This window comes from Pterocles gutturalis, unplaced genomic scaffold (assembly GCF_000699245.1).
Source record: "Pterocles gutturalis isolate BGI_N339 unplaced genomic scaffold, ASM69924v1 scaffold11020, whole genome shotgun sequence".
Lineage (NCBI taxonomy): Eukaryota > Metazoa > Chordata > Aves > Pterocliformes > Pteroclidae > Pterocles > Pterocles gutturalis.
Genome location: NW_010138311.1, coordinates 64,919 through 76,428, shown reverse-complemented (window position 1 = coordinate 76,428; position 11,510 = coordinate 64,919). Strand labels below are relative to the sequence as shown.

The window sequence follows — 11,510 nt, the reverse complement described above, 5'->3', positions numbered from 1 at the left end:
TATGATCTGTTGAAATTACTTTTTTCCACTTGAATGGCACAAAAGGTTCACATTGTCAATAAGCCATTCAAGACAGGCATTAATTCCTATAAATACATTTTCACTGAATGCTAGAAGGCAGCTGTTGTTTCATCTCTGCAGAAATTCTACATTTCCCTAATTAACTTTTAAAACAAAAATTTTGTGCCAGTTATATACCTTCAGCAGGTTTCTGTTCAATTATTTTCAAGATCTGTAAAAAGCCACTGTAGAAAGACTTAATAAATCAAATAGAAGCAATACAGTCCCATCTAAGGAAAGAAAACTGCTTTTCTATAACTCTTTTTTTTCCTCCCACACTGGACAATACTGGCGGGTTGAGATCTAACCAGAGATGGGCTCCTTTTACAAGATTGCTTATATAAAGCGAAGATAACGCCAGCTGGGTTCATTTGAAAGAGGACATCTTGGGAAGAGCCGACAGCACAGCTAGTGGAATAAGACCGGAATGAAAATCTGAAATACTTAGCCCCTTCCTGTCTCGTAGGTATTATATTTATTTTCTTGTAGAATGAATAGGATTATAATTAGAAGGAATTTTCACTGAAAGGTACTGTATGGGCCTTTTATAAATATATCTTTTTAAATAGAGGCTGAATGAAAATGCTGAAATTGATTCTTTTTGTTGGAAATACTTAATCAGGAAGGTTTTTTCTTTACCTAAATGTTACTTCTTATAGTCTTGTTACTTCTTATAGTCTGCTCAGTGATTTGTATATGAGCGCAGACACTGCAGAGAGCCTACAAAGGGAAATTATGAGAACCCCAGTCCCAGTCCCACAGGCTGTACATGCTTCTCCCAGTGGAAAACAGTTTGCAGGTGTGAGGCCTGAAGTGGAAGTGTAAATTACTGCTATGTATGTTTTTCTGAAAATGCAGCATTTAGCAGTCCACGAGAAAATGCATAATTTACCAAAACGGAGCTACGTGAAGTTAAGATTATATACATCAGGATAGCCACTGAGACAGAGAATAGTTTCAGCATTAAATTTATAAGCACATTGTGTATGTTATTGCACCATATTTCTTCTAGTAATTTCTATTGTCCCTTTTTTTAGATCCTGTTGTTTCAGTTTCATTTGGTTATAGTAACACCTTACGTTTAGACTCTTTACAAGAACAAAGAAAAGCTAGAATAAGTCAAATCCACCAGTAAACTAAAATAGTGAAATTGTCACAATAGTGACCCAGTGATAATAATGGTCTTGGAAATATTGATCCTGTAGATGCAATTAAGTTGGGCGACAGAATATCAGTAATGTTATTTGTTTCTCTCTGCAAGAACGTGTTTAACAGTAGCTGCAGTTTTGTGTCTGCAGCCAATGCATTTTTTTTAATTTCCAATTTTAAAGGCAATTTCAGCTTTTATTCCCTGTGTCCTCAGATCATTGCAAGAAATGGTGACTCTTACTATTTATCTCCTGGTCATCTTGGCTCGAAGTCTTGCAGGGCCTTGCAGTCCAAATAAAGCAGGTAAAATAACTTAAGTCTCCTTGATCCTTCTCTTGTAATTAAGATGCCCAAAGGTTGTTTTTTTTGTTTGTCTTGTTTTTGGGGTTTTTTTTCTGTTTAAAAGTGGAAAGGGTTTTCTTCAGAAAGTTAAACTGTGGATTCTGGAGAGCTACTCCTTTCATTTCTTTTATTCATCTGCTTTCAGCTAGCACAGTAAAAGCAAGTGGCACTAAAGTCTGAGCCCCACAGAGAATCAGGCAAACGTTTAATTCTCTGTAATAATCATAGTGCAATAAAGTTAAGCACAAGCAGAATTCAGGCATAAAATGGCAAAGAAAACAACAACAATTAGAAATTATCCTAACTAGCACAGGCTAGATGCAGCAGATCTTTGCTGCCCAAGCTGGGCTTTGGTCCCACTGACTGCAATCAGATGACTAGTGGTGAATGAGTGTGCTGGGCTGAACTCCTGAACCATGCTGCTATATTAAATGAGAAAAAACAAAACCCATTGAAGGTTAGGCTATAATTGCCCACTGATTTCTGCCTAGAAACTCACATGGTGCCAGACAGGCCTGTAATGTAGAATTCAATACAATTAAGAAATGTGCTTTGGGATGTGTTGGAATATGCCTCAATATAGAGCGTTTGCTTTGTATATACCTGACCAGTGTCAGTCTACTGCCAGTAATTTCATGGTGTATGTTAAGTATTTGGCCCTCTAGGCATTTATTTCAGTACCTTCATTTGCACAAGCAGTTTCTCTGAAATGCGGGAATTTTCATAGCTGGAAAGTCACCAGAGTTACAAATCTGACCATCCCCACAAGCAGAATCTGCCTGCATGCGGTGAAGGTCTGTTGACCAGAAAGGAGTGAGTTATTAAGGTCCCTATTTGACCTTGCCTGCATATTCCCTAACCTTCTATAGACATGGAAAGGGTGCCAAATCAGGCTTTTATCATAAAAATCAGAGTGTCAAGGTCTTTAAAAGAAATAATAGAATAATTCCAGGTAGAGTGTCTTTTTTTTCTGACTGTAGTAATTGGGAGTCTTTCTCAATTTCCAGATCACTAATGGTTAGTCAATATTTGCCTTTTAAATTCCCATCAGACATCCAAATTTGCACTGCCTCATTCTCTTTGAAAAATTCTAATTCTGCTGTTATGAAGCAATCAGTCTGTAAGTCATGATGTTCAAAATTCATGGTTGTACTAGCAATCATCGTGTTTGGAAACATACTGCACTGCTATTAACCATCACTGTTAACAGGGCTAGGATTGTGGTTCATTTACTGTTGTTATTAACAAGACTAGGTTTTTCAGTTCATTTATTATTGCCATTAACAGAGATAGGCTTTTTGGTTCAGTTTTACACCTTGGCTTTTAACTTGAGAATTGTAAAAACTCAGAAAAAGGGCAGAATACGTATCGTGGCCTAGATCTAACACCGTTACAAAAAGCTGCACATCTGCTGAAGCCTAACAAACATCTTCACCAGTGTTATTTTTACAAAGTCAAAGTCAGTGGTGTTACAGAAACGAGCTCTGCAGCATAATCCGACAGATTTCAATACAAAAAATTTTCACTCCAGGTTTGTTAGCACTGTCTCTGCTCCTTAATCAGCTATTCCAGAGAGATAAAAAATTTGCATTAATTAGAAGACAACAGTGAAACTCTTACAAAGAGGACAGAATTTAACAACCCAAAGGTCAGTTTTGTGTAGCAAAAGCTGCTTATATTAGGGGACCTTCCAGTGCATACCCTTGCTCACAGATGTTTAATCCCAATGGAAAGTAGGCATGCAGACCCGCCTCTTTGAAAGAAAAATACCACTGAATATCACTCTAAGTGTATCATTTTCCTTTCAGATGTAATCCTGGTCTACTGCTATCCTAAAACCATCATTACCAAAATTCCGGAGTGTCCTTATGGATGGGAGGTTAATCAGCTGGCACTTGGAGGCATTTGCTACAATGGGATCCATGATTTGGCAGGATATTACCAATTCACAATCCCAGACCTGTCACCTAAAAACAAATCATACTGTGGGACACAGTCAGAGGTAAGACTATCAAGGTCAGCATTTCTGAGCTGGACTCACTTGAGAGGGTCCAGTTTGCTTCAGCTTGGAGCGGGCTTTAAGTGCTGATGGAAGGAGACGACAAACTCCAGTATCACTGAAAAGGGAGAATAAAATAGTCATGCTTTGCATGTACAGGCAAAATACTTGCAGGCTGTAAGTATTAGTCTGTGTGTTGGTCACGCATTTGCACCTGTATTACACAGAACGTATATACAGTAAGGCATATATACAGGCAGCCAGAATACCGAGAGCTACAAACCTGTGTTTCCTTGGGGGTGGTGTTTTGTCACCAGACTGAGTCTTCACATTTCAAAGTACAGAGTTGTTCCTGTTGCCTCAAAGACTCAGTACTACCTACACTTCTCTGTCTTGCCATCTACAGTTCAAGAACCCTGTTTATCACTTCTACAACTCCATCGTCTCCAATGACACCTCGGTAATTGTGAAGAGCCAGCCTGTGAATTACTCATTCACCTGCACGTACAACGCTAACTACCTGGTGAATCAGGCTGCCTTTGACCAAAGGTACGTCCTCTTCTGGGAGTGCGCCTCCCCTCATTTTTAGCATCATGTTTCACTCATACAGAAAATTTGTTATGTCCTCAGGGTGGCCACCATCCATGTGAAGAATGGAAGCTCCGGCTCATTTGAAAGTCAGCTGTCCCTCAACTTCTACTCTGTAAGTGCTCTTTGCCACCCAACTTTTCACCTTCACCTTTTGCAGGCTTCAGACTAAGATCTGTGAAAAAAGGGCTGTTGCTCCTGACTTCTGTGTGTCATGAAGCACATTACAGATAATTACAGTGGGGTTTGCAGGAGTCCTAGTTTCTGATGATTAACAGGGATATACTTAAACTGAACAGAGCAGACACAGGACAGCTGTTATTTTAATCCCTCCAAATGAGGCAGATTTTTCTGCTGAGACGTACATTTCTAACACGCTGACAGGTTTTATAAGATAAAAGCAAAACTTGTTTGTAGTCCCACTCAAAGAGCAGCATGCACCTGCAGACACCGCTGCGACCGCGTAGTCTCTATAGATACAGCAAAGCTCCATCCATCCCTCTCGCAGTTTGCTTCCTGGTCCTCTCACCTGAAAGATATTTTGTGTTTCCCAGAGATCTTTAGGTCATGTTAGAGCTTTGTTTCAAACAGAACATCATCCCTGGATATCAGACCAATCTTTCGAAACATCTCTGTCCTCCTCACAGCCCCGCTGTGCTGCTGGAGCAGCCAGCTCCTCATCCTGGCGTCTTTTTTCCACCAAAGCACAGTCGAAAGCACCAAAGCCACCTCTCTATTTTAGCAGAGCTAAAAAAAAGCACAACTAGTAACATACTGTGTTAAATTTATAGGCCAGGTAGAGGGAGTATTTAGTACAAGGTGGACTGATGGAAATCTCTTCCCTGACACCCTGCAGTTTGGGCACCAGCTGATCACTAAACATTTTAGCAGCCTTGGTGTGCCACATGAAAACCCATGTGGGGTTTTTTTCTGATGTATGGCACACTAGTGGTATATACTGGCAAGGTCCCAGGAGGTACCACACTGTCAACTCTTTACAAAATGGCTGCAAAAACAAATGACAGGCAGTGACTAACAGATCTCTGGTACTTTTTTTTTTTTTTTAAATGACTGGTTTGTTCTAGTTGCCAGGGAGCTCCCAGGAGTCAAGGAAGGAGTGGTTGAACTGGATTAACACATTTTCCCACTAGGTTTAAGTACAGAACAAGCTCAGAAATGTAATAGACCACTCCTTTGTTATTTTGTTCACATTTTCACTGGGGAGAAAAGGTTAATTTCAATGTTGTTTTTTGTTTGGGTTTTTTTGTTGTTTGTTTGTTTTTTCTGGCAAAATGGAAATAAAAGATTCATTTTGCATTGCTACTTATCTCTGCTGCTGCCTGACACAGCCCTCTGTCTCAGGTGTGTCATACTTCCAGGTGTTTCATGTGCCCATTTCCTCATCCAGAAGCAGCATCCAAGCTGCAGTGTATCCCTGTGGAAACACTTCATTCTCACCTCCCTTTTAACAGCGAAGGACTGTGATACAGCATGGGACGATGGAGCCTGAATGGAAATCTGACCTTCAACACTGAAATGTGTGAAGAAAAACAAGATAGTACCCTAAAACAATGTAGAACAGTAGAGTTTGGAAAAAGAAGCACTATACCAGGTTCAACTCCTTTTAGCACCAGGACTGATAGGAGTTTTGTGACAGTACTTTAGCAAGTTCTCTCCTTTGGAAGAAACCTTTGGTTAAATTAGAATTTCTCAGGGCACTTAACAGTCATGGATCAGTAATCTAAACACAGCCTTGAGCCTTAACTTTAGTGCATCCAATCTATCCAATGTTGCAGTGAGAATACTGTAGTGCCTCACAGCCACCTCACCATGTAGGCAAGGAAAGGTACATAAGAAAATCAGTACCAGGGAACTGAGCAAGCACAGCAGGGAAACATAGTCCAGCAGCTCCAGAACTACATATCCCTGAATCCTGCTGTGTAGCTTTAAGTAAACCAATGCTACGACTAAACATTTACTCTTTACATAGCTCTGGTGCTAGCTTCGTTATGATCTTATGCAATAAAAACAGCAGCATTTAAGGTACGTACTTCAGTGTATTTGTAACCGAACCATTTCACCTGAGGACCACACACTGCACTACTTTGAGTGGGCTGGCTTTTTAGTGGATGAATGACTACAGCTGGCAGAGCTCTTTCTGTACACTCGTGCCCCCTCAGTTCTCACCATGCTGGCCACCACCAGCATAAATCACAGAGTGCTGAACCTTTGCATATGGGCACATGATTTCTGCTTGTCTTCATTCCTTTTCCCCGACATGTGGCCATCTCCCAACCCTATCCCCATTCCATACAGTCATCTCCAGTCCCTCATTTCCACCAGCTTTCCCAATACCTCTGGTGTACCAGAAGCAGCAGCAAGCTTGCTTCCTACCCATGCTGTGATATAACACATACCACAACCCAAATAGCATCAAATTCTGTCACTTTCTATCATTATAAGCCAAACATTAACAAAAATATTTTTAAACACCATCTTGGTCTTGGAACAGTCCTACTACCAGGTGTAGAGTTTGGAGCTTGCAGGTAATAAGAACCCAGACTTTTGGAGACCATTTCTCCAGAGCTCTCTGAAGTTGCCACGTGCCTTTTCTTTGCTTGTTACTAGTAATGTATGATGTCTTTCTCTTTGTTGTTCAAAGAATGCCAAGTTTTCAAGTATAAAAGAAGCCCCTTTCGTCATTGAAACATCAGAAATTGGTTCTGATCTATTTGCTGGAGTGGAAGCTAAGGGCTTAAGTGACAGGTAGGCAAAGGAAGGAGTAATCATTAACGAAATGGCAGTCAGGGCATTCCTTGCTAATCTGGGTTTTCTGTCTCCCCAGGTTCAAAGTTGTTCTCAACAACTGCTGGGCAACTCCCTCCTCAGAGTATTTCTACCAGATCCACTGGCCTCTGATCACCAAGGGGTAGGTGCTGGTGGGATCCAGCAGAGTACCTCTGCCCAGCCCCAGGGATGACAGTAAGCCAGGAGCTGGGGGATGAGGGGGGCAAAAGAGAAGCTGGCCCTCATCAGGGCAAATGCATCCATTGGACTGTGACCTCAGGAGAGGTTTCACTGAAGCTATGGGGGCTCTGACACTGCTTCTTCGTGCACAACACAGGTGTTCCACGGACAGCTCCATCGTGGTCCATGAGAATGGGAAAACGAGCCGGGCGACATTCCAGTTCAACGCTTTCCGCTTCCGTAACATCCCCAAGCTGTCCAAGGTCTGGCTGCACTGCGAGACGCACATCTGCGACAGCGAGAAGTTCTCCTGCCCGGTGGTAAGGCCCCCCACCCAGAGAAACACATGGTGCTAAATTTAGACAGAGGATGTTGAGACCTTCCTGGGTGCACGTCGGGTGCAGAGCCTGTGCCAGATGAGGCCACTGCCATATGTGAACCTGAGTGGCCAGCCGTGCACCCCAACCCCTGTCAGGCCACAAGCTCTGTATGCAACATTGGGCAACTTGTTTAAATGTATTGAGAAATAAGGTAGCCATTTAAAAACTCCGTTCTTGTCAATATTCCAGACTACAGTCCCGTCTGACACACAGCCACAGTTAAACACAAGCCTAAAAAAAAGCAGAAAATAGAGCTTTTTCCACTGCACCAAATATCTTGGTGCTGAAGGTGCCCTGGGGGCAGTAAGAGAACCTGGCTCAAAGCCCACCACCAACCGAACAAAACCTCCCAGTCCCCCTTCCCAGGGCAAGTCCTCTTCGCTATCCTGAAGAGCTGCAGTAAGTTCCTGCTCTTGCAGCCATCCTATTCTGCATTAATGCATAAATTGTCACTGGAGTAGGAACTGAGGTCGAAAAGTTGGTTCTTGTGACCTTAGGTGGGAATGAGGTGGGGGTGCTACCCAGTCATGTTATTTAGCATGGGGATGTGCACACTGCTTGCACCAACTGATAAAGGGCGAGGGTTACTAAAGTGTCTTTCTTTAAAGACTTCTCTCTCCCCCCCCTTCAGTAAGTCAGCGCTTCACTATTCTTTCTCTCAAGCAGTGAATATGTCATTGCTACAAGATAAAGTCAAATTTTATTTAACCTGAAATTAAATCCCAAGTACTCCTTGGCCAACATACGGTCGTTTCAGCAACAAATATTTATTGCTGGAGAAGACAAAGCATCACTCCTAGTCAAAACAACTTTTCTTTCTAAACCCTTTCTCAGTCCAGGAGCTAAATTAAGATAGCAGTTTATTACCCAGTTTCAGCACTAAGCAGGGGGCACTGATTTGTGCAAAACCTGCACCTTTGATAAAATTGCATTGTTAGAAATTTTAAGTTTTAGAGGCAAAAGAAAAAAAAAAAAAACTCTGGGCTTAGTTGTTTGTTTTTAAAGATTTCTTCCACTCTTTATCCAGACACAGATCGGGGGTAAAAGAAAACACAAAACCAGTACTGCATACTGCCTTTCTGACAGATCTACATCATCCTTACAGGCACAGGCTGGAATTCCCTCCTCACCCTCCAGCAAAGCATAATTGCTCAATCAAGCTAACATCCCTTGAGTCCGCTTCCAACCCAAAAATGCAGCTGGTGGTCTGCTGCAATTAAGGTTGAACCAAGCTGGGGGTCCATGCTTACAAGCAACTCATAACCAGAATTACCACATGCTGAGTTTGTGAAAAAACAATGCCCACAGCTGGGGATCTGCAAAGGTCAAGGGACAGACAAGGACCTTTAGAGCGCTGCTTCCAACACAGACCTTGTCAGCTGTGACAGGCGTCATTAGTGCTGCACAAGAGATGATCTATATGGAAGGGATCTGGTGCTTCCTATTTCTACCCAATGGACAACAATTATAATTAGCAATAAACAACAAAAAGCCTAAAGCCTTCACAGAGGTCACAGGTTAAATCGATGGAGTTCAGCTCCCCCCCTTCCTTCTTGACAGGAGGTTTGTTGAAGGCATAATGGAAAGGGCAGCTCAGGAGGACCTGTGATTAGCAAGCGGACATCCATCTGGGCTCCTGCCATCTCACAACTGAAAAGAACACTGAGACTGACAGTCACTGTGAGGGCTATCGCATACCAAAATCCTCAGAAAATGCACTGTAAAGACTTAAATTTCTCCTGCACCAAAACCACCCCCCAGTAATTACAGGGCAAAAAAGGTCCCTAACACATATGCAGCAATATTGACACAGATTTCATTTTATTGGCTGGAAACATGAGAGTTGGGTTTGGATTTTTAAATTATTGTTAATTTTTTTGGTATACATGGCTTTCTCTCTGATCTCTTGAGACATGTGACAGACGAAAACAGCGCATGGAACAAACCGGAGGCGTTTTAGTGGCGGAGATTGCTGTACGCAGTAAGTGACTGGGTTTCTGGGGTGTTTCTTCCTTTGGGAAGCAATGAAGTTGGGAACTACTGGTGGCTCCCAGCACAGGAGAAAGCAGAGGGAGCTGAAGCCCTCAGCCAAAGCTGGTTCCCCTGTGGCAGCAGGAGACTTGAACAGAAGTTGGTCCCCTCCAGGTTCAGGGCTCTGGCAGAAATGCTCAGTGAAACTCTCGTCATTGTATTACAAAGTGAGTAAAGGCACCCATTTGGCATTAATGATAAATGGCCAAAGCACTTACACACCAAATTAGAAATGTAAACTCTACTCAGCTGCATTTGACCTCAGCAACAGCCCAGACAAGCTCTGATAGATTGCACGGGAGTAGGAGAGAAGTCAGGCTTGGGAGCAGCAGGGAGAGAAGTCAGGCTTGGGAGCAGCAGAAAAGCTTTTCTTCACACTGTGGGCTGGTACATCAGCATAACCAGAACACTGGTAGGTTAACCCTTTGTGTCCATCCCTCCTGATACACAAATTGAACTGCCACCAGGTTTTCCCATTAAAAAACCCATCAACCTGAAAGGCAATTTAAAATTGCAAATACACATACAGCAGCATTCATTATTACAATTCAGTATGTTGCACCAGTAAAATGTCATCAATTTTAGACAATAAAAGAACTGATGTTCCTTTTATAGCTTCAGACAGTAAAGCCAAGAGGAAGAAATAGCCAGAATTTCAAAATGTGGCAAATGTTATCTGTTCTGCTTTTACAAAGCGCGCTGGTGCACCTTGCGCTATTTTAAACATGCTAACCCAATGTTATCTTTTTCTCTTATTTTATACAGGCAAAGGTTTGTCCAGATTTTACACACTCTCAGGTAAACAGCAAAGTATGACAATGAAAATATCAATCTCAAATATGGATTTTGAGTGACTCTGTCAACATAAAACCCATAGCTCAAAGACATGGTAAATTTGACAGAAGGGGAAATATTTCAAAATCAAATTTTACTTCTCAACATTCCACACTTCGTTTTCCTCCTTCTGGCACATCCCTCACTCTGGACAATAAAATCATACCAATAACTTCCAATACTGAATATTAGTTTCGCTTATTTTCACACGCGCTTCCCAAAAGGGAACAAGCATATTTCACTGAGTTAACAGAGAGGTCTAAAAGCATTTCTATTTGGAGATGGTTTGAAAAAGCCCTTTCAAAGTCTATTTGTTAAAACCTGATATGGTGACAGAGCCACATTAGGGGCATGAAGTTGCATTAATGGGGGTAGGAAGAGAACCTGAAAGGCAGCTGACAGTGAAGTACTCACATTTAGTCTGTGTTTCGTTTTCAGATATCATCTTCCACCTACTCTTTGTGATTGGATTTTGTGCTGTTTTATTATAAAACGCGGCCCAGCTGTGTTTCTTAACTTTTCCCAATCTTCTTTGGACCTGGACTTCTTTACTAAAGATGTTTATTTTACAGAGGAAAAATGAAAGTCACAAAAAAATCCTTGTGCACCATGTTACCAGATAAATAAAACATTCTATGAGCTTTGTGCCTTGAATATTGGAGAATCCCAAAGCAGATTTGCTTCCCCCAGTCTCTGCAGGCGTTTTAAACTAGTGAAAACCCAAGGGTTGTGTATTCTACTGATGCCTCCTTTTACAGAGTTGTGATGCCAACAGTACTTGTTTCTATAAGGAACACAGGGATATGCAAACTCAGCATTTTTAAATCACAAATTTCCCTTCAGGGTCCCCCTTCCCTGTCAGTCTTAGTGGGGTACTCAACTCCCCTCCAGGTCTGGTCTTGCAAGGTCCTAGCTTGATCTGTGAAGCCTTTGAACAAGACAAAAACTAACCTCACGTGTCGAGGATAGGAGAAAATGATGCTTTTTATGTAGCAATAGTTAGAAGGTCCTCAGAATGAATTACCTGACATTTCTTTACTGCTTTTCAGCGTTGTCAGTATTGATTGGTTGGGTTAGGTAGAGTACAACACATGCTGCAGGAGGTACAATACTGTTAGGAGCAGGGTATCTTGCTGACTGGACAGGCTCAGTGCTGGACA

The 11,510-nt window shown here is 41.9% G+C and overlaps 1 protein-coding gene across 1 annotated transcript; it reads left to right on the top strand.

The window, feature by feature from the left end:
- Positions 1-464: 464 nt before the first annotated feature.
- Positions 465-10,991, top strand: TECTB (tectorin beta). The gene is made up of 11 exons (XM_010082955.1): positions 465-522; positions 1,424-1,512; positions 3,360-3,553; positions 3,957-4,099; positions 4,181-4,253; positions 6,801-6,904; positions 6,984-7,067; positions 7,263-7,425; positions 9,397-9,466; positions 10,282-10,314; positions 10,789-10,991. Exons 2-11 carry the CDS (start codon positions 1,437-1,439, stop codon positions 10,839-10,841), a joined length of 993 nt encoding a protein of 330 aa, XP_010081257.1. The 5' UTR covers positions 465-522; positions 1,424-1,436; the 3' UTR covers positions 10,842-10,991.
- Positions 10,992-11,510: the final 519 nt, after the last annotated feature.